General features: G+C 55.0%; 2 protein-coding genes across 2 annotated transcripts; one reads left to right on the forward strand and one right to left on the reverse strand.

Annotated features, from left to right (window-relative positions):
• Positions 1-1,244: 1,244 nt before the first annotated feature.
• On the reverse strand, positions 1,245-25,732 carry STARD10 (StAR related lipid transfer domain containing 10). The gene is made up of 7 exons (XM_059410139.1): positions 25,629-25,732; positions 24,928-25,238; positions 5,143-5,290; positions 4,440-4,543; positions 3,753-3,870; positions 1,910-1,962; positions 1,245-1,663 (listed from the first exon to the last, which is right to left on the reverse strand). Exons 2-7 carry the CDS (start codon positions 25,132-25,134, stop codon positions 1,418-1,420), a joined length of 876 nt encoding a protein of 291 aa, XP_059266122.1. The 5' UTR covers positions 25,135-25,238; positions 25,629-25,732; the 3' UTR covers positions 1,245-1,417.
• On the forward strand, positions 5,298-8,875 carry LOC132024150 (large ribosomal subunit protein eL31-like). The gene has a single exon (XM_059410144.1). The coding sequence runs from the start codon at positions 7,587-7,589 to the stop codon at positions 7,953-7,955; it is 369 nt and encodes a 122-aa protein (XP_059266127.1). The 5' UTR covers positions 5,298-7,586; the 3' UTR covers positions 7,956-8,875.
• Positions 25,733-26,824: the final 1,092 nt, after the last annotated feature.

Consider the following 26,824-nt stretch of genomic DNA (forward strand, 5'->3'; position numbering starts at 1 on the left):
GTGGATATATTTGAAAGAACAGCTCTCACCAGGAAGGGGCGCGGGGGTTGGCTCTGAGATTAGGAGTCATTAATCTGAGCACCTACTACATGCCAAGCCCAGTGCTGGGCAATTTATGCCTTTTATCTGAATCCTCATACCTCTCCCTGAAGGCAAAAATCATCCCCCCACCCAGGTTAGGGATTAGAAATATGAAGCTCCAAGAAGTTCCAGGTCTTGTCCAGAGTTACAAAGCCAGTATTGGGCAATCCTGGGATGGGAACCCAAGTGTTGGAGAGTTGTAGAATCTCCTGCCTACCCTGCATGGGACATCCACCTCACCCTTCTAAAAGAGAGTCAACTCCAAATGGGCTGTATCTTTCCAGGAGGGGAGGACAGGGCCAAACCTTGGAGAGAACTTCCCAGCCCCAAATTCATATGGGGTGCAAAAACACTAGGGAGGGCTAGAGCACAGAGCTCTCACCTCCCAACCTGATAGCAGGGGTGTCCCTTAGGTGGCAGAGGGTACCTGGAGGTCACTGAGAACAGGTGAGATTCAGGCACCTCTCTAGGTCTCAAAGCCTGGACTGGAAAGCAGCCAGGTGGAACACAAGACCAGGGGACAGGCATCTGACCACTTGCAGAGGACTGCGAGCCCTACCTTTTCTGTTAACATAGGCCTGAGGTCTTCAAAGTGACATAGGGAAGTCTCGACTCACAGGACCTGGTCCCTCCACTGCATTGAAGTCTGATGACCCTCATCTCAACCCCCAACCTTCCTCCTCCAGAACATGTTGCCCCCAATCTTCATTCTGAGGCCCACAGCCATGTGGTCTGAGACCCAGGAACCTCGCCGCCTTCCTTCTGTGATGACTGGAGAGTGTCAGACCTCCTAATTCCACAGCTTGTACCAGTGGGGCCTTAGGATAAAGGTCACATGGAAGAGCCTCACCCTCTGACCCTGGGTCAGACCTACTTCTCTCAGAGCCCTGAAAAGTAGCCAAAGAGCCTAAAGCGAACAGGCAACAAGGACAGGCCAGCGGATGAGTGAACTGATGAACAGATACAAAAGAGAACACACTATGAAACACACTATGAAACAACCTCACGTACACCCCCAGCCGCACTTGGGGAAATGAGGGGTTGCCCGAAAGCATAAAGGCCAGATGATCACAAAATGAGTTCTAGAACAAGGGGATTAAGGGGCTGCGGCGGTCGGTGGTCGTGCCCCGGGGTGGTGGGAAGCAGGCACAGCGACGAATCAGTTGAGGCTGTGGGATCGTTTATTGGGGCTGTGTCCAGCCAGGCCACAGCGCCAGCCTGGGCCGGAGCCCAGCGTCCCTAGGAGGCGCGGGGGTGGGGGAGGGGAGAAAGCGCGGGAGGATCCGCCACCCCGGCCCCACTCCATCTTGTCTTGGTCCCTGCGGTGGTGCCGCGCTCAGGTAAGCGAGGTGTCGTCATCGCTGCCCTCGCCGCCTGCGCCCCCCAAGCGCTCCTCCCGGCTCTCTGTCACAGCGCTCTCATCGATGTTCTCCAGCGAGTCCGCGTGCTGCACGGAGAGCTCCGACAGCGCCAGGCTCGGCAACGGGCTCTGCTCTGGGTGTAGCCACGGCTTGAAGTGCGGCTGATGCTTCTGCTTCCACTCCGGGTACTTGACGCATGCCTTGTACATCTTCTTCATGGCCTGTGGGGCCGCCGCACAGCAGAATCAGGGGTGGACGCGAAGCGGGACTGCGTCTTCTCCAAGTCCCGGCCTGCGCCCTCCAGCGGCTCAGTCCCCAGCTCCCGGTATCCTGACTCTGGCCCATTTCATGACTCCGCTCCTCAGCCCTGACTCCGCCCCCTGACTCCCAGTCCCCATCCTTGACCCACCCCCTCATCCGAACCCTTTCCCCCAACTTCGGTACCCCAAAGTGCCAAGGCCACTCACCTTGGGAGCCAGGAACTGAGAAGATTTATTCACTACCCACTTGGGTAAGGAGCCTATGAGAGCAGGGAAGGGTAATGAGGAGAGAAGGAAAGCAGCCACCTAAGGGACCCAGCCCGCACCAAACGTATATACCACCCCACTCCTTCCAGCCTGGGGCTTCCACAGAGGGTACCCTCTTCTCCCTGGGAGTGGGGGGAGGCTGTGAGTCAAGTCCTGTAAGACTGCATCATTCTCACTTTCTCTTTCCACCTCAGCCCAAGGTCTCTAGGATCAATTCTGTTGTGTCCCCCCAAACCCACCCCATTTACCCCTCCCATCCCTCTGCTGTGCCCCAGAGGACTGCATGGAAGAAAACCACGGGGTCCTAGGTGACCATAGGCTACAAGTAGGTTGAAATCATGACCCACCAAGCTCCCACCCACCAGCTCCCCTCCACTGACATCCCTTCTCATACCCAACCTGTGAACGGCCTTGATGCTCAGCCCTTCATCTACCTGTCCTTCCAGGTCCCCTGCCCCAGGAAGTCTAGCTGCTACACAGGCCCCTTGGCTGAGCACCCCACCTTGGCCCGACCTGGAATCCACAACCCAGTTGTCTGCCCTTTCTCATTCCCAAGTGTCTACTCTGCCTAACACCCATCACAGTCAGTAAGGAGCAAGAGGGCCCTGGGCCTGGCTCACTGGACCCTCAGTGGGGCGTGGGCACACCCAGGCAAAGATGTTCAGGGCTTACCCATCCTCTAGCCAGTCACCCGTTCGCGCACTCACTCCACATCCACTCTGTGACACCTACTCTGGGCCAGTCCCAGGGGCCCAAAAAACAGCTCACTGTCTGGGGCCCAACAGTGTGCCAAGGGCTCTGCTGGAGGGGAATGGGCCCACCAAGCAGAGAGCCAGTGGTGACCTGGGTATCACAAAGGCGGTGACATCTGAACCAGCCCCATGGGCATGAGGGAGGGAGGAGAGGTGTGAGGCTGAGGGAAACCATTGCCTACACAGGGAGGTGGGACCATGTAAGGTACGAGGAGGGACTGTGAAAGCTGGGGAGGGGGCTTAGACTTTACTCTGAGAGCAATGGAAAGCCAGAGAAGAATTCTAATCAGAAGAGAGTCATGTAGAAATATGTGTTTTGGAGAAATCCCTCAGTAGCTGTAAGGACAGACAAGGTGGCTGAGTACAGAGAGAAAGGACAGATTCAGGAGCTATTTAGGAGGTAGAATCAATAAGAATGGGTGGCCAGATTTGGGAGCCAAGCAGAGGGCACTCCAGTCAACCCCCAGATTCTTGGCATGGGTGACTGGGGGTTGGAGGCTTAGGATAAGCCATAACCTAGAAGGAGAGAGAGTTCAGCATGGGACACAGTGAATCTCAGGTCCTGGAAGACATCTGGAGGGATGAATCCAGGAAGCCAATGGCGGCAGGGTCTGGATACTAGCAGAGACGCATGTCAGCTGACTGCAGAGCCTGGGGAACAGCTGAGCCCTCCTGAGGGAAAGAGTACTGAGACATGGAAAACTCAGGTTGCTGGGATGGGCAGAGGTAGGAGCCAGCAAGACAGACAGGGTGAGAGCAACCAGTGAGCAGGAAACAAGTCAGAGCCAGGGCGCAGGAGTCCAGGAAAAGAGCTCCAGGCCTCGTCGGGAGCAGTACCTACCACCTTGGCCTTTGTTTTTCAAACCATTATCAAGTCTCAAACTTTGGTTCAAATGATATTCTGGATGGAGAGTCCCCCAAATATAAAATAGCTCCAGACAGAGGCCCTTTTTGAACCCTAGTAGGTCAGGTCACATCCCCTGTGATATTGGAAAGGATCCCCTGATGGGCTGCTGGGGCCAAGCCCTCACCTTTGGGGTCCACCTGGGCCAGGTAGGTGATGACGCAGCTCTTGGGCCCCGTGCTCTGGATGAGGTAGCCCGTCTGGATGGACACAGCTCGGACCAAGTCTTTCCGAGGCGGGTATTTCTGGGGATGGAAGGCAAAGGGAGGTGAGACTCAGGGTTGGGGCAAAAGAAGTGTCTTTGTGAGTATGTGTACACACACACACACACGCACACACAGGTAGCTAGTTCAAAACCCCTGGCATACACTGCAGGCCAGGTCTGATGCAGGGGTGAGGAGAAAGGGAGGACTCAGACTAGGTCACCCCTGCCTCTCTTAAGCTCCCCCTGCTCTCCCCAGGAAGGCCCCCAGTCTGCGGTCAGGGGTCATGAGCACATAGGTGGGCAAGCACACACACTCCTCTTTGCCCAGGCCAGAGCAAGGTGGCCCAGCCTCAGAGAGGGTCAGAGAAGCCCTGCCTCTCACCCCTTGCACCCCATTTCCCAGCCAGCCCATCTCACTTGCCCACAGGGATGGCCTACATCACCCTCTTCTCAACTGTCTGAGAGCTGAGCAGGGAGACCAGAGCCAATATTCTCACTATGTAGGAAGGAAACTGAGGGTTGGCGGCCTCTTCCTGGGCCAGTCCTGCTGGCCTGGCCATACACGGCCCCTTCCCCTGCGCCCCCAGAAGGGAAGGCAGGTAGACTCACGGGGTGTTTGACTGAGTAGTTCATAATGATGTAGTCAGTGCCCATGGGGAGCCAGGAGCGGAGGGTGATGACATCACGGTTCTTCAGGGGCTTTGGACACCTCCCTGTGGAGTGCAAGGGACAGTTCAGCCAGGCCACCGGCCTGCCTACCTACAAGGGAGGGCACAGCTGAGGCCAGGCACAGAGATGCCTCATCACCAGCCAGTTCTCCCTGAGCCGAACGGGTACCCCAACCCCTGCCAGAACACAGTCCCAGAGCTAAGACTAGGAGAGAGGAAAGGGCAGAGCCCTCTCCTCTCTCCTCTGGTCTCGGGGACCACTCACTGCCTTCCGCGGCTCTTCCCTTGCTGGCCTGGCTGTTTGTGTGATCGTGAGTATATGGGAGAACGATGTTACCATGGGTACGTGTGTCTGACGATGTATGACTGGGAGCATGCGGCACGTGGCCGTGGGCTGCAGCGTGACTGTGTACACATGTGTGGAATATGTATCCATGAACATGTGTGTGTGTGCCTGTGTATGCCAGGGAGGGCGACCCTCCATCTCAGCACTCGGGTGGCAGAGCTGCCTGGCCGCAGGAGTGAGAGCAGGGTGGGCTGCGCTCCCTCCTGGGAGGGAGGGCTTTCTCCCTCCTGGGAGAAAGAGGCTGGGCTGGAGGCCTGGATCGGGGCAGAGAGCTGGGATCGTGCTTGTGGCTGCTCACAAGAGTAATAGCCCACGTCAGCATTGACTGTCAGGCGGGCGATGTCGAAGGTCTCAATGACGTTGCTGTCCCACTTCTTTCGATACTCAATGTCGTGGAGCACGTCATAGAGCGTCTCGGCTGGCACGTCTCGGCATTCCATCCGGCACTGCGGACACACACAGGGGTGTCAGGGCCACACAAGGTTCCACGCCCCAGCCAGGAGACCCAAGGGGGGACAGGCAAGAAGGGGAGAAGATGGACAGAGAAGAACAGCAGCTCTGAGGCCAGCATGGGCTGACCTCTTGCTGAGAGCCCTGTCCAGCCCTCCCAGCAGCCGCCTGGGCCAGAAGACAGACAGCCCCTGGATCCAGAGACCATCTCCCGTCTCAGCCCTCAGTAAACCTCCCCTTCCGTCCCAGTCTCCTTCTCCAGGAAGACTTCTTGAATGACCAGGCCAGACCTTCTGGACTCCCAGATACTAAATCTCTCTCTCTGTGCGGTCCCAACCCTTGAACATCATGGCTGAGGCTTACAGCTGACTCAGCGCAGAATGTGGAATAGGTACATGTTAAATGAATTGAAAGCATAAATAAATGCCTAAATGGATGGTTTCTTTCATCCGTGATACTCACTACCGTATCATTTGTATGCTTTTTTTTTTTTTTTTTACCCAACAAACATCTCTGGATTTTTAAAAAAGATTTATTTCTTCAATAGAAAGAACACAAGTAGGCAGAGTGGCAGATAGAGAGAGAGGGAGAAGCAGACTCCCTGCTGAGCAGAGAGCCCAATGCAGGACTCAATCCTAGGACCCTGGGATCATGACCAGAGCCGAAGGCAAATGCTTAAAGACTGAGCCACCCAGGCACCCCATGGATTATTTTTCTTAAGATTGTATTTATTTATTTGAGGGAGAGAGAGTGAGTGAGTGTGGGGTCTGGGGAGGAGAAGAGGGGGAGAAAGAGGGGGACAAGCAGACTTCGCATGGAGCACAGAGCCAGACATGGGGTGTAGTGCAATCCCAGGACCCTGAGATCCCAACCTGAGCCAAAACCAAGAGTCAGATGCTTAACTTACTAAGCCACCCAGGTACACCAAACATCTTTGGATTTCTTACAGTTTTTAGCCTTGTTCTTAAAGAGCTTTCCATCTAGGGGAGAAAAGAACCAAGGATACTTTTTTTATTTAACCCTCAAAACAACTCTGTCAGACAAGAAATCCAAGGAGGAACTTGAGGCTGAGAAAGGTTAAGTAACTTGCCTGAGGTCACCCAGCTGGTAAGCAGCAGAGCTGGGATTTAACCCAGATCATATGTCTGTAAAAACAGAACTATGTTAAGTTTGCACTCAGCAAGATGAAACTTAGTTCATGTCCTTGTTCTGTGATTTTTCTTCACCTCAAAGCCCCAAACACCAGGATCAAGTTCCCCTCAGCAACTGGATGAGTTTTCTTGTATAGTCTAAAAGTTCTCCCAGAACTGGGCATTCAGATGGTGCCAAGGGAGCCACACATCTTACTAAAAAGGGGATCTAAGCAAACATATGAGGGCGAGTCATACTGCCTTTCCTCTAACCTTGTGTTAGGCCTTGGCACACTAATAGTGAGGAAAGGTCACAGGAAGGGCACATCACCACCTACCGGGTATTCTAGGCATCAGTGAACTCATCAAGCCTGGGATATACTTCACTTTACAGAAAATACGGAGGACAGAGAACCAGCTAAATTTCACAAGAATACAACTGAAGGAAGACGGGAGGCACTCTCCAAGGCCACTGATGCAGTCGCTTCTACAGGTCAACGTCATAATGAAGGGTCTGGGCTAAACTGACAGGACCCAAGAACCAGATAGAAGGTGTGGTCCTGGATTGCATGCTGACCTGGATGAAACAGCTCTAAGGGCTATATCTGAGATGACTGGAGAAATGTGGATATCTTCTGAGTATTAGGTGCACTGAAAATTTACCGAAACAAAGTGGTCGAATGCTGCCTGAGGAAAAGCAGGTTACAAAATGGAATGCGCAGTATAAGCTCATTGTGGAGGAAATCTATGCACAGAAAACCCCCGGGAAGAATAATCACTAAAGTGTTAACAGCAGCAATCTTAAGATGACGAGAATATGATGGTTTTCTTTTTGCTGTATTTCTTGTTTTCTAAAATGTATAGTACTGCTCCTACAATAATGACAAGATTTAAGTAGAAAGGTCGCCCAGAGGTACTGAGGGGTGCACTCACCAGATGCCAGGTACTACCCTCCCCCCAGACCCCTGCTTCTCCTCTTCACCCCCTTCTTCCTCTAGCCACCAACAGAGGAGAGAGTCTCCCTTTTCCCCCTCCAGGCACTATCCTAAGTGCTTTACACACATTACCACATTTTGTTCTCACAGAAAGACTCTGAGGTATTAGCCCCATTTTAGAATTAGAACAGCCCTCGGAGTTCCCGTTCCAACCTGGGTCTGGCAGAATGGCTCCTGCAAAGAAGTGTGGTGAGAAGAGGAAGGGCCATTCTGCCATGAACGATGCAGTGACCAGAGAATATGCCACTGACATTCACGAATGCATCTGTGGAGTGGGTTGCAAGAGGCGTGCCCCTCAGGCACACAGAGAGATCGAGAAATTTGCCACGAAAGAGATGGGGACTCCAGATGTGCGCAGTGACACCAGGCTCAGCAAAGCTGTCTGGGCCAAGGGAATAAGGAATGTTCCATACTGTACTCGTGCGCAGTTGTCCAGAAAACATAACAAGGGTAAAGTTTCATCAAGTAAGCTTCATCGGCTGGTTACTCAGGTGCCTTTCAAAAGTCTACGGACAGTTCATATTGATGAGGACTAACTGCTGACTTTCAAAGAAAGGTCTAAAACGCAAAAGGGAGGAAGGGAGGGAGGGAGGGTGGAGGAAGGAAGGAAGGAAGACCCCCCCCCCCCCGAAAAAAGAAAGCTCAAGGACAGACTCCAGCCTGCAAAGATTCACGGTGTGACTCTGAACAAGTCACCCTCCCTCTCTGCTTTTCAGCTGGATGAAAGGGTATGACTCCAGATCCAATCAGTTCACTAACAGGCCCCAATTCCAGCCCTGTGCAGAGCACAGAAGAATCAGAGTTGACTCAGGCCTGTGCTCCAGAGGCTTTCAGTTGAGGGAGGAGACTAACTTGACAATGGAAGGGTAGTCCAAACCACCTGATAAGGGCACAGAGGAGGAGGTCAGCTCTGCATGGTGAAGGGAGGCATCGGGCCGCACAGAGAAACTGTCTAGAAGGCAGGTGTCTGCCGCGGACCCTGGAAGAGAGAGCAGCCAGGAAACAGGCACAGAGGCAGACGAGAGAGAGGTGTGTAGGCAAGCCAAGTGTCTGCTCCAGTCCCTCTGGTGTGTTGTAGCCTAATGGTCAAAAGGTCCTGGTTCCAGGTCTAAGAGAAATGTGTGATTCTGGGGCTGGGTCAGCAAGTAAGGACAGCAAGTAAGGACAGAGTGATAGGGACCTTGCCCTGCAGATACAGGAGCCAGCATGAAGGGCTCCCACTGGTTCAGGAAGCGACTTGTCAGGGTTTGCCCAAGGCTTTGCTAGTTTTAGCAATGAAAATCCCACATTCTGGGAAACCCCTCAGTCCCAGACAAACTAGGACAGTTGGCCACCTACCACAGGCTAAAGCTGGAACAACCCATGTATTAAAATAGTGACAACAGATTGTATTCCACAGAACAAAATAGGAAACCAAAGGAAATATAGGTATGAATAAATAAAATTAATGTCTATGGGGCGCCTGGGTGGCTCAGTGGGTTAAGCCACTGCCTTCGGCTCAGGTCATGATCTCAGGGTCCTGGGATCAAGTCCTGTGTCGGGCTCTCTGCTCAGCGGGGAGCCTGCTTCCCTCTCTCTCTCTCTCTCTCTCTCTCTGCCTGCCTGTCTACTTGTGATCTCTCTCCGTCAAATAAATAAATAAAATCTTTAAAAGTAAAAAAAAAAAAAAATTAATGTCTGATGAGGTATAGGGTATTTACACAGCTTCAAAGTAACTTCCCATCAAATACTTATAAATTACAAAGGGAAAAATGAGTAACTTCACTGTAGAGAAGCAGGGCAGACACCTCCTGAACCAACTGATCCCAGCGAACTTATTAGTAAGGAGACAAATTGGCACTGGCTGTCGCCTGACGGGACATGACGAAGAGAATACAGGCAAAACTTATGTGACGTTTCTGCCAAAGATGCATAAACACAATCGAATCATTAGGAAAATCAGACAAACCCCAAATAAAGGACTTTTACAAAAGTCCCCCCTGCTGAGCATCAGGGTCTGGACAGGCAGGAAGGACTAGGGAACTCTACCAGACTGAAGGCGACTTCAGATGGACTGACTTATGGACGCAGGAGTGAATGCTGTGGGGGCAGTGAGGGAACAAAGCAAGGGGAGGGCTGGGACGGAGAGAAAGGTGGTGGAGAAGATGGCAGAGGTCAGACCAGTGATGACAGCTGTGGGCTGACCTCTACCCAGTAGTCCCGTGGAGGTCTGGATGCTGCAGTGGCCTGTCAATGCACACGCATGCTTTACCCCAAATTATGAGTGGGCATCACTCCCACACTGCCAGGTAGGAGCCCAACACCCAGGAGCCGCAGCAGCCAGAATCACAGGGCAGTGAAGGCAGTCAAGCAGGGATCCAGAACCGGCTCTTCCTGTCCTCTCAGCTCTCAAGGAGCACTCCAGGGAGCCTCTGGGGAAACAGGACTTTTCTAACCAAAGCCAGCCTGCAAAGCTGACTTGGCTCTGCAGGTCCTAAGAGGTGTTCTCTGGGCCCTGAGTGTGTGTGGAGGGGCCATGACAACAGGATTCTGCTCTTAGCTTAGAACCCTACCTAGGACCGCCTCCTCCCCCTGGCCAGGCTCAGCGTCCCCAGGGCCTGGGTACACACTGAAAGGGGACCCACACTGCCCAGACGCTGCCCATTTTCCCTAGGGCCTGGGGCTCCTGTGGTTTCCTGAGACAGCAAGCGGTAGTCTGGTAGTCCAGGTATGCACAGCCCTGAGGCAGACCCCACAGGTAAGTATAAACTCTGCATTTCATCTTTTAAATAAAGAGGGAGGGATAAACAAACAAATAAATCAAAGGGGAGGGATGCCTGCGTGGCTCAGTCAGTTAAGTGCCCGAATCTTGACCTCAGCTCAGGTCTTGATTTCGGGGTTATGAGTTCAAGCCTCTCGTTGGCTTCCATGATGGGCACAGAGCCTACTTAAAATACATACATACATACATAAACAGGGAAACGTCAAAGGTTTCCCAGGCTGGTAGCAGGCTCCTGGGCAGGCCAGCAGCGGTGCCCTGCTGGCAGAGCAGTAAGTCTGGCGGGAGTGGGGGCACTGTTGGTCAAGAAGCAGGCAGGCTGTCTGGCTGGTCCAGGAACGGAGTGGAGAGTGACCATCGGTGTTCTTACCCTGCCTGGCTCCTGGCCGTGCTCTTTCCACAGCCCCGTGGAGGCAGCGCAGCTGAGCCAAGAGGGGTAAATTACACTCGGCATTGCTCCTGCCCACGGTGGCAGCCACCACATGTGCGAGCTGTAATTCTAAGAGGCTTCAGGAGCGATGGTGCGGGTAGGGATTAGTCACTGGAGAGCACCCCCGGGGGGCAGGCCTGTAACCGGGACCCACAGCCACTGAACCATGGGCAAGTCAGTCACTTGGGCTGGCCCTCTGGGAGCTCCCCCAGCAAACCAGAACCGAAGGGGGGCTGCTTTGGCTACTCAGTGAGGGTGCCACTAGCTGCAGAACCCTCCGAGATTGGGTACAGCAGGGAAACTGACTTGTAGCTGAAAAAACTGAGGCCCAGAGGGAGCAGGTAACACCAGGAAACTACAGACAGCGTCCCCCCTTCCCTTCTCGCTAGCCCCAGGAGGCAGAAAACAGAGTGCTCAGAACCCCAGGACTACCACACCCATAGAGCCATGGTCAGCAGGGACTGGCCAAGGAAGGTCCTCAGGGAAGACTCCAGCAGGTTTTGAGTCTGGCACTCCATCTTCTAATTCCACTTCCTCCTCTGGGCACAAACTTCCAAGTCTTAGTTTCTTCACATGAAAAATGAGGGTAGTAATAGTACCTATCTCATGGGGCTGTTGGGATCAAATTAAATGAGATAATGGGGTGAAATGCCGGTACACAGTAAATACACAAACACAGAGGCTGCTCTGGCTTTAGCAGGCTTCCGTGAGCAGCTGTTTACCCTTCCACAGACAGGTCCCGTTGGCACGTGCGGCCTCAAATTTTGTGCCCTGCGTGCTCCTCTTGCCTCTCCCTGGCCATGCCCGTCTGTCCATTCATCCATTCACCATTCTCTGGAGTCCACTGTGTGCCAGGCTTGCAAGTGGGCAGTAGGGCTTCCGGAGTGAACCAGGAGCCCCAACAAGCGGGTGGCACAAGGGACAAGGACACAAAATCCCATTAGAGGATGAGTTGGGCTTGGGGGAGAGGAGCACAGTGACTGTGGGAGTAGAGGGCAATAAAGCTAAAAGGGAAAGGAATGGAAATGCCTCTAGGGGGGAGAGACCAGTTTCAGCAGAAGGACTGCTAGGCACCAAGCTGTGTCTCATTCTGCCCCTCCCTCTCTCCCAACTCTTGCCCTGTGCTTCTCTGGAGGCCTTCCCAGGGCTCAGCTTCCTAGAGAAGAAAGAATCTCCATGGGAGGGAGGGAAGTGGTAGGGAGAGGGGTTGCAGTTTCTCCCAAGACCCAGGGAGATAGCTGACCCCAGACAGGGGAAAAGAAGTCAGGTCACCTCCATGGGGCTGCCATAGGGCCTTGAGGGCCAAAGGTCAGGGCCGTAACATGCAAACTGACGGGGAGGTGGATCCAAGTTTGGCCTTTATCCTCAGACCTCACACAGCAGGTCTCCCGTATCCTTGCCTGTGGGATATGTGGGGCACACATATTATCCCAAAGTCCTAGCTACGGACCCGGGCAATGAGCTCTTCTCCACCACTCTTCAGTGACCACTGGGGAACGTGCGGCCCAGAGAAGGTAGGGGGTCTGTGTGGGCTCTTACCATCCCACAGGCCGTGTTGACTGCTCAGCACGCTGCATTTTAGTAGACAGTGTTGTAAAAGGAATAACTGTTATGCAAATCATCCGTTCCTAACAGAACCATATTCAAATTAAAGGGAAGTGTTCCTGCCTGTGGGTGGGTCACTCAGTATCAAATCACTCATAGCCCTGAACCATAGCCACAACCTCAATAACCATTATCATATATTAAGGGCTCAAAATCACTACCTAATTCATCATCACAAAGGAGACAACAGCTCCTGGCCCATGGACCCCACAGGAACTGACATTTAAGTCAAAGTGCCTCTGCCAGTTGTGAAGGTCGCCAAGCTGCGACCTCTACACTAACACTGTCTCTGAGCCTCCCAGCCCCACAGTGCGTATCATCATCCCCATCTTACAGATGCAAAAACTGAGGCCCAGAGAGTTATAAGGATTGACCTCAAGGCTAACAGTGGTGAAGCAGGGAGCCAGCACCTGCTTGTGCCTGACCCCAAAGTGTCAAGACTTTCTGCTACCTTCCTCAGGGGGAAGGACTGGCCCAGCCCAAATACCATGCAGGAGCTGGAGACTTAACTAACTGATGGTTATTATGCAGAACTCACTGGATTCAGATGGCTTGCTGCCCAGGAAGGCAAGGCCCATATATTCTTCCTTGGAACAAAATTCTTCACTGCATCCTTGGACCTCACTCGGCTCAAACACAGAGCCCTTCCAAAACTTAGCCCTGGAGCTCTGCACCTGGAAGACTCCTGGGGAGGTTCCGGCCATCGAGATGCCCAGCCAGACCCAGCCAGGCCCCACGGCTCACAGCTGACTCAGCAGATCCTTTCTGGCCTTGGCTTGGGCAAAGGACTTCAGCTCTGAGTCCCCATTATCTTCATCTGTCAAACAGAGATAATCCTCCCCTCAGAGAGGAGCTGCGAGGATTAAAGGAGTCTTGTACATAAAGCCCGGGCAGCAGGTGCCCTTCCTCCAGCCCCAAGCCCCGGCAGTTTCCCCGACTTCTCAGGCCCTGCCAACAGGAGCACCTTCTTGTTAATCCCCAAAGGGCAGGACATGCAGGGCCAGGAAACAAAGTTTAAAAACACAAAAATGCCCTAGATCCCTCCACAGGGTGGACGAACAGAGAGTGGGGTGGGTGGGCCTCTTCCACCAGGGAAGGGCCCTACACAAATGCACCAGCTCCCCCCTCACGGCCAGGCAGCACAGACTCCATGTCAGCCCGGGTGCTGAGAAATGCAGACTGGCCTGGGGCACATGGCCTATGAGAGGCTCCCCTTCAGCAGCCCCTCGACCCTCTCTACTCTGGGTCCCCTCCCAGGACCCCCACTGTCTGTCCCAAAGGCCCCAAGAGGCCCGCATCAAGCTGAGCTGATGGAGAACTTGCCCTTGCCTCTAGGTTTCTGGGGCTCCCAGAATGGAGACTTCTAAGCCCTTCCTCTAAGGCCCCCTACCAAATCTCAAGAAGAGCTCAAGGGCACTGACACAGACTCAGAGAAAGTGGGCAGTGGGTGTGGGAAGAGAGAGGTCTGATCAGTCCTGCTTTCCCAGGGCTTTCCTTCCCAGGCTCCTTCCCTATTTTGTTTCTGAACTTCAGCCTGGCTGCAGCCCTCCTAGTCCTTAAATCCTTCAGGTTGGCCTGGGGCCCTCCTTCCTGTCTCCTCCACCCCACAGGCCTCCCTCCATCAACACACACTGCAGTGCACTGACTTGCCCCGGCGCTATGGCCCCTTGTTCATCTTGGCGTCCCCTGTATCTGGCATGGTTTAGTCAAGAACTGTTTCTGAATGGAAGGGATGAACAGATGAAACAACGAGAGGTGTAGGTGTAGGTGCCCGTGTAGGCTTCCTCTGACTTTCAGAGTGCAGCTCTGAGCCATGGCCGGTGGTCCTTAGTGCTTCTGTGGAATCAGAAGGAAAAGTTGTTGTGAAAACCTCCTGGATTCTGGTAGAATTCTCTATGGCACTTGAGGCTGATGATTCCTTCTGCTATTACCCTTGCATGAAATGCAGTGTGTGGGGTGCGGGTGGGAAGTCAGAGACAGGCTTCAGGGAAGACTCCTTCTGGGACTTGCTGAAAGATCTTTCATAGTTCCGATAAAATAAATTTAAATTGTACCGAGGTCCCAATTTACATTTAAGAAAATAACAAAAATATAGAAAATACCCACAGCTTGTGAGGATGTGGTAAAATTGTTATAATCGTTAGTGACAGCAAAAATTGACTCCACTATTCTGAAAACCAATTTGGCAAATATTTTTAAAATCATAAAAATGTCTTTCAGGGGCACCTGGGTGGCTCAGTCGGTTAAGTGTCTTGCCTTTGGCTCAAGTCATGATCCCGGGCAGCTTGCTTCTCCCTCTCCCTCTGCCTGCCGTGCCCCCTGCTTGTGCTCTCTCCCTCTCAATCTCTCTGTCAAATAAATAAATGAAATCTTTAAGAAAAGAAAAGGAAAAAAAAGAAAAATGTCTTTCAACTCAGTTCCTGGAATCCCAGGACCAGAAATTTATACTCAGGAAAAAACATACCAAAAAGCTGTTACAATATTAATGCCTATATTATTGCATTTATCATTAGCAAAATATATGGAGAGCGACCTGGAACAGCATCCACAGCTGGGCCGGTTTGGGTTAAGACACATCACCAATGACGACTGCCCAGCTACTAAGAACTGGGGGCTCCCCAGGGCGAGGTTGGCTCTGAATCCTTGGAACCTAGACTAGGACAGGCAGGGAGCAGCTGAGGGAAAGGTTCGGGAATTAGTAATTCTGTAGCAATATAAGAAACTTTTACTGATGTAATGTTAAATGAACGAAAGAAGATACAAATCTGTACCTGTGCCAAGGGCTAAACCATGTATAAATTGTCTACACCATCGAATGAGAGTTGGGAGAGAACAAAGAAATGTTTTACACAGGAATTGAGGCTTTGGGTGATTTTTCATTTTTGGATTCTTGGTATAACAGTTTATACAAGGCATTGAAACTATAATTGTCCCCCCTGCGTTGAGAGTGTTGTCCAGAATCCAGAGGTCCTCATTCCCTGAACCTGGAAGTCTGGGCGGAGCTGAGCTGGGGCCTGAGGCTGCCCAGGCTGAAGCCGAGTCAGCCTGGAAATGCTCCCTATCACCTGCTCATGCTGGGAGTGGAAGGGCGGGGCGGGGCGGGGGTGGGGGGTGGGGGGGTCTGTGTCCTCAGGCTGCAGGGCTGTGGGGCAGGCCAAGAGGGAAGCCAGTCCGCAGCTACAAGGCTGAGCATTCAGTGGAGTCCTACAGGATAAAGCGAAGAACAGAAGGCACTCAGATGAAAACGAGGGGGAGGAGCTCGGGGGCAGAGGTGCCAGTGTGAGTCTGAGCCTGGCAAAGACCTGGACTGGCTGGAGGAAGGGGAGGAGGGGAGGGCTCAAGCAGTTCCATCAGGTAACCTGAGCGAACAAGGAAGGAGGCGGGAGAAAACAGAGCCGTCCCTTGAGAACCTCAGACTGTTCATTCATTCATCCGTTCAGCAAATGTTAACAACGTGCCAGGCTCTGTGCTAAGAGCTTTACAAATTAACTTAATTCCATCCTCTCAATTACCTGGGAGGAGGGAGATTATGCCCATTTGTAAATGGTGGCCCAAAACAGTGAAGGGAAGGAACCCACCCAGACCCCAGTATGAGCCCCAGTTGCCTCCTGAGTCTGCTCCGGCAGACCGCATGGGGCCCTGTGCTGCTCTCAGTCCAGGGCTGAGACGCTTACACCGGCTCTGCCTCCTTGCTCCAGCACCCCCACCCTGTCCCAGTCTCCAGCACCCTCCATGGACCCCAGCACACCCCTCAGGCTCTAGACCAGCAGGCCCCAGCTCTGCAGCAGCAAGCGGCATCGGGTGTGAACATCACACAAGTTGACCTCCTGGCCTGGAACTCCTTCCGCCGTGCTCCAGCCCTGGGGGAGGTAGGAAAGGTGGACAGAGGTGGAGTTGAGGGCAGGAGAGCTGGGAGAGGCGGACAGTGGGTGGGCCTGGAGGAGAGGGAAAGAAAAGGGGTGACTCGAGAAACAAGACAAGGGCCAGGGCTAACACACAGACACAAAGACAAAGACATATTGGAGAAGCACCTTCTAGGGCTTCAGGGACTACCAGAGGCCTGATGCCCCAAAGCACTCTCTCTAGTAAGCTCCAGACTTCATCTTCCATGGCCTCCTGGGCATCACACCCGAGCATGCACTCACCCTGTCCAGTGCTGCCATATTATCTACCCCAATGCCCACTGCTCTCCCCTCTCCTCTGGCACCTGGAACCCCGGCACAGTTCTGGACTCATTCCTCACTCCAATCAGAGTTCCACTCAGCCACCACCTTCCAACACCTCCTGCTCACCAATCCGAGGCAGGCATCCCCATCCTCCCTTGAACCACTGCAGCCGCATCCTTGTCCCTGGTTTCCTGGCTCTCAGGCCAGTGCTTGCCCAAGGGAACTTTCTAAAAGCCAGAACTGAGGGTGGCATAGGCTTCAAAGTCCCTGCTGTCTCTCTCTGCCTTCGGGCCCAGATCCCAACTCCAAAATGTCCTCCTCCTCTCTGGCTCCGCCTCCGCTCCTTCTCACTCTGTCTGTACTCCTGCCTCTGGGAGCCCTTGGCACTGAGGGATTCGTGGAGAACTGCTCAGTTTGCAGCCTGGCTTCTGCCAGGCTCCCAAGGCCCTGCCCAGACAGCCCCCGCCACCACCATGCTGTCTGACTTGGGGTCCCCACCAGAGTTCTCTTGGAGGGCTGTCCCTGTCACCATCAGTCTCCCCGCTAGGCCTCAGGGGTAGGGCTTGGGTCTGACCCATCTTCAGGTCTCCAGCACCTGCACACTGGCTGAGGTGGGGCAGAGTGGGTGGGAGGCATGAGAAGAGGTTTGTTGACTGAAAAACAGGGACAGAAAAAAACATGGACAGAAAGGGACAAGTAGAGACATAAAGGAAGAGGTGGTAACCCTCGGACATGGGGACAGGAAACACACCCCAAGAGGAGACTCTGAGAGCCAGAGGTAGGCCCAAGGACCAGGCCAGGAGGCTAGATGGAGGCAGGGAGGGCAGAGCTGTGGTAGAGCCAACCCTGAGCCCCAGGCCAGAGCTGCCAGGAGACAGCTGAGGAGACATAATTGGATCAGAGACAACTCTGCTGCAGTGAGGGGGCGTGACTCACACACACAGTAACGCCAGACACAGAAACACACAGTCCCACACTCAGAGGCACATACACACAGCCTCAGACACCGGCACGGGCGCGCGTATGCACTTGTGTACACACACACACACACACACACACACACACACAATACAATTTACTGACCCTCGTCAGAGCTGGCACGGGGGCATCTGGGAGGAGGTTCATATCACACACACAATCGCCCGCAATCCAGCTCCCCACACAAAAGATGCACATGGAGAAGGCCAGACAAGCCCTATCACATCACCCTGTCCTCATGACACACAACCACCATCTGGCATCTTATTTAATTATCGGTTTGCTTCTGTTTTCTCTGGTCTCCGCCTCAGAATGTAAGCCCATAACAGCAGGGTCTGAGCTGTATGATTTACCACTAAATTCCTAGATATAACACAATACTTGGCATACAGTATATGCTCAATAAAAATGTGTTGAATGAATGAATGTGGAAGACACACCTGGGAACTCCATCCACTCTGGTTGTCAGGCCTCTGCCTTAAGACATCACTTCTGGGACACCTGGGTGCCTCAGGCAGTTAAGCATCTGTCTTGGGCTCAGGTCATGATCTCAGGGTCCTGGGATAGAGCCCCATGTTGGACTCCCTGCTCAGCGGGGAATCTGTTTCTCCCTCCCCACTGCTGCTCACCCTGCTTGGGCTCTCTCACACTCCCTCTGTCAAATAGATAAAATCTTTAAAAAAAAAAAAAAGGGGGGCACCTGGGTGGCTCAGTGGGTTAAGCCTCTGCCTTCGGCTCAGGTCATGATCTCAGGGTCCTGGGATCCAGCCCCACATGGGGCTCTCTGCTCAGCGGGAGCCTGCTTCCCCTTCTCTCTCTGCCTGCTGCTCCGCCTACCTGTGATCTTTCTCTCTCTGTCAAATAAATAAATAAAATCTTAAAAAAAAAAAAAAAAAGACTTATCACTTCTTTGGTCCAGAATCAGGTCACAAGCAATCTGGGGAACCAAAGATTGGGATGGGGTGTCCAGGAGATGGTAGAGGGGATCTCAAGAAACCAAGGACAGGTGCAAGTTGTGGCATGAAACCCAAAGGACATGATTTCAGTGGCCCAGGACCACAGTATTCATCCCACTTCCCGTGTGTGTGTATGTGTGCGCATGCGTGTATGTGTGTGCACATGTGCTGCGGGGTAGGGTGGGGCAGTGAACATGTGCAGGCATTGCTCATCTGCCCCAGGACATGACTCTAGAGACAATAGAGGTAGCAAGTCTTCTAGGACCCCAGGCTGAGAGGCAGAGGGGCAAATGGTAGGCTAAAGCCCCAGGGAGGAGCTCCAGGTGCTATGTCACCTGCCCCAGGCTCTCTCATGACAGGTGAGAGGAGCTTGGATTTGTCATGGGACCCACCACTAAGTCCTAGGCCTGCCACGTTCCTTCACTGTCTATGTTTCTAAAGGTCCAGGGGCCCCAGAGCACTGAGGCCAGCCCCAGCATACCAGAGGGGATAAAGTGAGGCACCAAGAGGAATAGCCTGACACCTGGTCTGAACAGCCATTTTTCTGCCTGTTGATGGAGCAGTTTCTTCCACCCAGTCAGGAGCAAAGGTAAAGGGTCGGGGCTGGAATGAGGTTTCTAGCCTGTCTATCATGACGGCAACCTGGTTGCCCAGCGTGTGGCTGCTGGTCCCTCAGGAACAGGCTGGAGTGGCCCAACTGAAGGTCCAACTCATGGAAAACTGCCAGGCTTCTGGAGTCGTGGCGCCCATGGCCCTGGCTCCAGGTGGCCCCGCCAGGCGTGGAGACGCAGGAGAAGAAAGAAAACCCATCTGTCTCCAGGACTCCCTCCTTTCTCTCATCTCCTGAAACTTTAAAGACTCTCGGCTGGAAACTGAGCTGGGGCTCGTTAAAGTTTAAAAGCCAGAGCCTGGGGAGCTGGGCGTAGATGTACAGAGCCAGCCTGTGGGCTGAGGGCTCTTCTGGCCCCAGGGGGACACTGACTAGAGGAACCCACCTTCACCCCACTCACACTCACGAGGTTCTTGCCCCCAAGGCAGGCATCAGGGGGCTATACAACCACACCCTCTCACAGCCCAGCCTGCACAGCCCAGCCTGCACATTGCAAAGTGTCATGCTAAAACCGCCAGCTTCCATCCATCCTAGCTCCTCCGTCTCGCTGGATGCAGTCGCCAGCCCTGGAGGCATTCCCCACAGCCCCTGCTTTAGCATAGACCATGGCATCTCTGTCCAGACAAATACAGATTCCTCCTCCTCCTCCTACCTGCCTTCTTGAAAACCGTCCCCTGGCATCCTGACACCCAGGACCTGCAGGACCCACATCGTAGGGCCTTGGTCCAGCTCTCTACTCACCTCTAACCCCCTGCATCCCCAGCTCTATCCTAAGCCCCCTGCCAGTCTCCTGATACACTGCTCTAGGTCCCACCTCCAGGCCTCCTGCAGCGGCTCCCCTGTCCGGAATGCTCCCAGGGCTATCAAACATGTACATCTCAATTCTCCACCCAATTCCAGATGTATCACCTGAGCATTCCAGAAAGACTTCCCCAGGCCCCAAGGCTGGTTCAGGGCCCCCCTCCAGATCTCCACAGCTCCTGTGACAAGTGTCCATCCATGCACAAGGGAGCTCCTTGAGAACCAGGCATGGGCTGGAGTCTCCTCTCTGTCCCTTACCTCTCATACAGGGCCAGAGATGCTATCAGTGAGTGTTCGCTGACGGAGTGAATGGATGAGATGCCCTCAGAGAGGCCCCACTATCCACATCTGTGGAATGAGGAAGTTAAAGCCAAGGTGGCAGCAGCAGCATGCTCAAGGCCATGTGGTTGGGCCTCCGGACCATGTGCTTTCTCCTCTACAGCCTCAGCCTTGCCCAGGGACCTCCTCCAGAAAGACCTCCCTCAAGTTTCCAGCCCCCTCTCACCTTTCCCTTCCCTGAGCTCCCTCACCGGAAGGTCCTGACCCTGACTGTCTGGAGGCATGCTCTCTGGGAGCCTGTTTGGTGAAGTAAACAGGCCTCAGCTCTGAGCCACTGCCCCCAGTTGCCTCCATGCCAAGTCAGAGGTAGAGTCAGCTGGGACAGTCTTCAGGACTGAACCCTGGATCCAGGCACCCCATCTAGAGAGCTCTCTGATGGCACAGAGTGGCAAGGCCTTAGCTCACCTTCCTTACTCTGTGCCCAGTAGTACAGACCCCTCTAGCATGGTCTAAGGCCCAAACAACCTCTACAAACCACCTGCCCAGCAGCTTCCTGTAGAGATGGGGAAACTGAGCCCCAGATGCAGAGTTCCAGCCTGAATCTGAACTCACTGAATCCAAGGCCCTAAAACCAGATTTGCTCACACTCTTGCCTCCACAGAGAACACTGACTTGGAAAAGTGAAGTGACCTCCAAGGTCCCACTGAGGACTGGGCTCTTGGTCAGCTGGGTCCCCTCCAGGGTGTCCTCCCAAAACAACACTGCACAGGGAGACCCAGGAAGGAGAGAAGGGTATGTTGGGACCCATGGGGTTCTAAACACAAAAGGGCCCAATGGTGTTTATAAGCAAGCCCAAGGGAACAGAGAGATCTCAGCTTCAGAGACCCAAGGGCCTGCATTCTGATCCTGCCTCAGCCAACTCTAGCTGTTTGGCCTCACACAAGTGAATTCCTGCTCTGAGCCTCAGTTTCCACATCCGTTCAATGGTGTTACCACAAGACAGCTGTGAAGACTCAGTGGGAAGCCATAAAGAAAACATCTGTCCGTGCCCCCACATTCCCCATGACCCTGGGGAGTCTGTTAAGAGTGGTAAAACTGTTAAGAGTGAGAAGGGCCAAAAATAAATAAATAAAAAATAAGAAGAGTGAGAAGGGGATCCTTGGGGATCCATCAAATAATCCCACATTTCACAGGGGAGCTACTGAGGCACTTAAGAGGGAACAAACTTGAAAGTTTAAAACCTGGGGTAGGAGTGATATGGGAGCGGGGGAGACAGAGAGGTCAAAAAGGGAGGGGCTGTGGAGCTCTCCCCAGAGCAGAAGGGGAGGAGCCTTTGGAAAGGAAGTCAGAGAAGACAGGTCCCCACTGCCCAGCTTCCTGTAGCAAGAGGAACCTCAGGTTCTCAGGCACACTTTCCCAGGAGACATCCCACCGCTGCTGCAGCCAGCAAAGTCCCTCAAAGCCCCCCCGATCACTGGGCCCACTCCTGCCTCTGTGGTCCACCTGTGGACATCTGCCCATGCAGTAGGCAGGGGTCACCTGCCATTGTCATTCCTCTCTTCACCGGGTTCTGGAAACTTCTGAGGACAGGGCCAGGTCTCCTCCACATCTCACAAGGCTGGCCAAGCACAAGGCTAGGCCGGCTGCAGCAGCAGAGAGCCTGAGCACAGGAGCAGCAAGGGCACAGCTTGGCAGGTCACATCGCCGCCTGCTCACTGTCCCCTCACTCCTTTCTCCCCTGGCCCCAGCACAGGTGTTCTTAGAGCCGGCACAGAAGGACAAACAGCCCAGAAAAGGGCAGGGACCCACCTATGGTCATACACTGAGGACACCACCACCAGGACCGGACCTGAGCTGATCCTGTTTAAATGACCAGCAGACCCCTGAGTTTTGCATTCCTCATACACACAGATACCGGCCTGGGCATCAAGAGACCTAGGTCTGGGTTCCAGTTTGCCTTCTGCCTTAGACCCAGGATCCGTGTTCAGCATCTGCCTGTGGGACAAGGCCTGCCCTCTCGGGAGGTGGTGTCTGCCTCCTCACCAGGGCCCAAGGCACAGTGCAACCCCCAGGCCAGGCCAGGTTGGAGGCCAGGAGGGAGGGCAAAGGTGGAGGTGGCCTCCAACAGCCCCTTCCCTTTGTCTTGGCTCTGAATGCTGGTCCCAAAGCCACAGTGGCTCTCAGGGACCTCTGGATACAGGAACAGGCAGAAGATAAGTCTAGAGGAAGAGACACAAGAGGAGATCAATCAGGTAGACAGATAGGCAGGACCCCCGCCCCCCACTCTGGGATCACGAGAACAAGGCATGTCCAGGCTTTCCCAGCTCAGGGGGATGGCTCCCAACAGGCTGCGGCAGGATGGTGTAAGGGGCCAAAGATCAACAAACAGCTGTGGGTGTGGCCCAGCCCCCAGAGTGACCCTATCAGCCCTGGGACTCTGGCTGCAGACCTGCTATGTGACCTTGGCAGGCCACCTCCCCTTTCGGGGCCTCCAGCTTTCTCATTTATCAAACAGGAATGGGATTATGAAAACACCGCAGTACTTCAAAGAGTTATTGACGGGGTCAAATGCTGTAATGTTGACTAACAGAGTGAGCCAATCAGACAGGGCCAGGTGCTCTGGAGCCAGGCTGGCATGGGTCCTACTTCCACCTCAGCCGCTCTGGGACCTAAAGCAAGTGACTCTTGGCCTCAGTTTCTTTGTAGGATGGAGATAAGCCTGCCCAGGACTGGCCAGAGGGTAAATTCAAAGGTGGAGAGAGACAGTCCCCGCCTGGCTCAGGGCAGGAGCTCCTGTCAGAAATGGGATTCACTGCGTGGAAACTGGGACTCCTAAAATCCTGAGGATGGGGAGCTCAGAGACCTCTGCCCATCTACCAGAGCTCCACTGGTCTATGCTGAGGGGATCAGGAGTGGGGGCTGGCCCCGTGGGATACCCATAGCCAACGCCCCAGCCTCCATCCTAGGCCCCAGCTCTGCTCACCTCCTGTCCCCAACTCTATCTCCATTGTGGGGAGCAAGCAGAACAGAGAGAGCCAGGCTGGGTTCCAAGCCTGGCTCTTCTAAGACTTAGCTGTGTGACCCTGGGCTGGCCCCTGTCCTCTTCACAGGCCTCAGTGTTCTCACTTGCGCCCCAGTGAGGAGGGAGTATGAAACAGGGACGGCAAAGGGCCTTCTGGCCCCCTCCAAACTCTGCTCAGTCTGAGAGGGACGGAAGATCCATGTCCTGCCTGGGTACCACAACACCCAGTTTTTCCAAGTCCCCTTCTCTCCCACCTGACAAGTCTGATCTGACCACAAGGGGTCTCTTGTGGGAGTCTGGCCCCAAGACCCACCAGCTCCAGTTCAGTACTGGGCTGGGTTTATTCATTAACCAAACCAGATGGAGGAAGCAACTCGGCCCTATTGACACAGAGGGTGGGAGTATACTGGACTTAGTTCAGACCTTCTGCTTCTGGGGAGCCTTAAGCCTTCCCCAGGTCACATTCTGGAAAAGAACCTTCTTCTCACAACAACCTTGCTCACCTTTCATTCAGTTTGTTCCTTCCTTCTTTCAACCAACATCCCTGCTCTATCTAGGGACACAAAGAGAGACAGGATCTGTCCCTGTCCTCAGAGAGCAGCAAGCTGGAACACATCAACTGCCCTTTGCTCCCCTGCTCCTCAGCATCAGATATAGATCAGATCCCCAGGAACCCCTAGCCCAAGGGCCCTCAGGCCTGGGCAGAGTCCCAGATGGAGAGACACACACACACAGACACTCAGAGAGAAAGAGATAGTCAGATAGCTGGGATCCAAACAGAGAGTCACGGTGGGGGGGTTGGAGTGGCAGGGAAGCAGAAAGGCATGGGGTCAGAGAGGGAAGGTCAGATATCTCCAACCCTGGAATGAAGTCAAGATGCCACAGTTAAGTCTGAGAGTAGGTCCTGGGCAGAAGTTCCCTCTGAATACCCTGCCCTTCCCCCCCCCCCCGCCCCAAAAGAAATGCACTCCTCTGCACTGAGGAGGAGGGCAGCAGAAAGCAGAGAGCAAGGGAAAGGCAAGGGAGGCGAAGGGCACAACCTATCGCCAAGAGCCCATTGAAAGGAGACTTGTCCCCCCTCGAAATGTGGCATAACAGTAATGCCTGATAGGTTGGAGGCAGCCACTGAGGCCTCTAGACTACAGTCTTCACCAGCCTCTGCCCCATCTCATCCTGCAGGGGAGGTGGGCTCATGGGGTCCCAAACCTCAAGCCTGTTCTGCATGGAGGAAAGTCACAGGAATGTGTGGAGTGGGGTTGTAGGCTCTGAGGGAGCCGATGTACCAGCATCTGCCTTGCACCTGCTGGCCTCCCTCGGCCCCCTCCTCCGAGAGCCTAGCCCTGTGTAAAGCACGGACATCCAAACCCTGACCTCAGGATCTGCCAACTAGGATCCTGAGTCCCTGCAGAAGACTCTGGGTGCAGCAGGGGAAAGAAGAGGGACGACCAACACATCAGGCGGGAAGGAAATCAGGTCCCTGGCACCCAGAGCTGCAGAGTGGAGACAGAACCAGGAATTAGGGAGAAAAGGGTTCAGTCTTCCCACCTGGGATAACTCAAGTTGGGGACCCGATGAAGTCTTGCCAGGGCAGAGTGGTCCCAGAGGGAGACCACTCCCCTAGACAGGCCTGGCAGCAGCCCACCTCCCCAGGAGCAGGCAAATGCATGAAGAAGACTGGGCTCTGGCTGAGTGAAGCCAGAGTGAGTCACACCCCCTCTTCCGGCCTCAGTTGGCCTCTGTGTAACGAGCCCTTGCCCAGCAAACTGTGCCTCCTCCTGGCGGGAGACTCCTTCTGAGGCTAGGTGCACAACCAGGTGTCTGTGGCCCTGCGGGGGAGCAGAAGACTCCCTGTCTGAGGTGGCTGGGCGCCCTGGAGGCTGCACGTGGGGCAGGGCAAGCCTACCTTGATCTTGTGCAGTGTCCGATCCATCTCCACAGCCTGCACCCACACAGACACGCCGGCCTTGCTGTAGGTCAGATTCCAGCCCTCCTCGGCCTCACACTCCGACCGGAAGCTGCGGAAGTCCTGGTCGTCGGGCACCTGGACGCTATCGCGGCCCAGGACTGGCCGAGGCCCTTGGGGCTCTGTTGAGGCAGCGGACTTCTCCATGGGGAGGCCCAGGGCCCTGATCCTAGTCCAGCTCTCCTGGGTCCTCCGCGGAGGCTCCGACAACGTCGACGCGGCTGCAGATGCTGACGCCACCTTCCTGGGACCTGCAGGACCGGTTTGAGGTCGGGAGTCAGTGCGCTGGGGGCGCGGGTGGGGCTGTCCGGGGTCCTGGGCGGATGGAGAGTTCCAGACCAGCAGGAACTGGCCCCCTAGTGAGCGCGGGCCAGCACCGGGCAGTCACGGGGCCACCCCCAGGAGAAACCCCAGACCTCCCTGGGGTCGGAGTGGGGGCTGCGTATCGGGTGCTGGGGGTTCCGCGAGACCTCTTCGGGAACCCAGGGGAGGCCAGGACCCGAGGTGACGGACGGTCCGGCGGGCGCTCCGCGCAGCGCCGGCCGGACCCGCTCAACTAACTCGGCAGCGGCGCCGGCGCGGGCTGCGCCCGGGGCGGGTGGTGGGGGCGGGGTAGGGCGCCCGCCCAGCGGAACGCTCACCTGTGCCCGCTGCTCCGCCGGGGCCCGCCGGGGCTGGGGGTGCGAGCGCCTCCGCCGCCGCCGCCGCTGCCCGGGCGACCGGGGCCGCGCGGGGGCTCCGGGGGAGGAGCAGTGGGTCCCGCCGCCCGGCCCCGCCCCGCCCCGTGCCCCCCCCAGCCCCGCGCGCCCCCTCCTTTCCTCCCTCCCTCCGGGCTCGGCTCGGGGGCTCCCGGGCTCCGCTCCCCGGGGCTTGGTATTTTCCAGGCTGCGGAGGTACAGCTGACGGAGCTCGGAGCCCCGCCCCGCCCCGCAGGGTCCTAGCGCCCGCCCCCGCCCGCCCCGGGAAGGGACATGGCCTGGAGGGAACTAGTCCTCAACCCGGGGTTGGGCACGGGGCAGGAAGGGGCCAAGTCAGAATGGACTCTGGGAGGAGGGGTCCTGAGGTGCTTGAAGAGCGATTCTGGAAGTTAATTGGGAGCCCATTCTCCACCCCCCTCCCATACGCACAGTTATACACCCCTGCAACAACCTACTTACACACAGGCACGCTGTCCCCAGACATCCCAGAGACACCCACACACGACACTCCAGAGACCCAAACATGGGCGCACACCCCCGCCACAGTCAAAAGCAACTCGAGATGCCGAAGCTTACATCCCCCACCAACGACGAGGCACACCAAGCCTACACACTTCTAACTTAGTTCCCAGTGAGGTTCGCAAACCCAGAAGGAAGTTGATCGAACCTACTAGCCTCCAGGTTCCCAGACTGACCAGACTTGGGTAGCATCTCTGAGTCTTACTCCAAAGTGAGAGCTTTAACCAGGGCCCCTCCAGCCCAGGACTCTGGCCATCGTCCACCACCACCCGTCCTAAGCACCCAGTCACCTGCCCGCACACCTCCCATGGACTAGACTAGGCTCTCAAGAGCATCCCCTATTCCTCCCCAGGCAGAGCTGGCCAGAGCTCCAAAGCCAAGGCGGAGGGGGGTTACCTCCACCAGTACTCCTCCAGCCGTCCCGTCCAGCCAGGGAGGCTGCCATCTGCCCCCCTGGGTCCTAGTGCCAGCCCTGCCTCCAGCCACTCTGTGAACTGAGGCCAATAGTTCAACTTCTCCCAAGCCAGGCCAGAATGAGCATGGCAGATGGCCCAAGGCTGAGCATTCACTCACACAAGTGACTGGCCCTTCACCACCAACGGGCAGGGAGGGCCCATGGA

This window comes from Mustela nigripes, chromosome 1 (genome assembly GCF_022355385.1).
Source record: "Mustela nigripes isolate SB6536 chromosome 1, MUSNIG.SB6536, whole genome shotgun sequence".
In the NCBI taxonomy this organism is placed as follows: Eukaryota; Metazoa; Chordata; class Mammalia; order Carnivora; family Mustelidae; genus Mustela; species Mustela nigripes.

Excerpts from the sequence above, each read along its gene's own strand:
- LOC132024150 (XM_059410144.1), top strand. The coding sequence starts at position 7,587 with ATGGCTCCTGCAAAGAAGTGTGGTGAGAAGAGGAAGGGCCATTCTGCC.
- STARD10 (XM_059410139.1), bottom strand. The coding sequence starts at position 25,134 with ATGGAGAAGTCCGCTGCCTCAACAGAGCCCCAAGGGCCTCGGCCAGTC. Across the intron at positions 4,544-5,142 it reads TGACGTGGGCTATTACTCTT|GGAGGTGTCCAAAGCCCCTG; the intron begins GTGAGCAGCCAC and ends TGCACTCCACAG. Across the intron at positions 1,963-3,752 it reads GGCCCAGGTGGACCCCAAAG|GCTCCTTACCCAAGTGGGTA; the intron begins GTGAGGGCTTGG and ends CTGCTCTCATAG.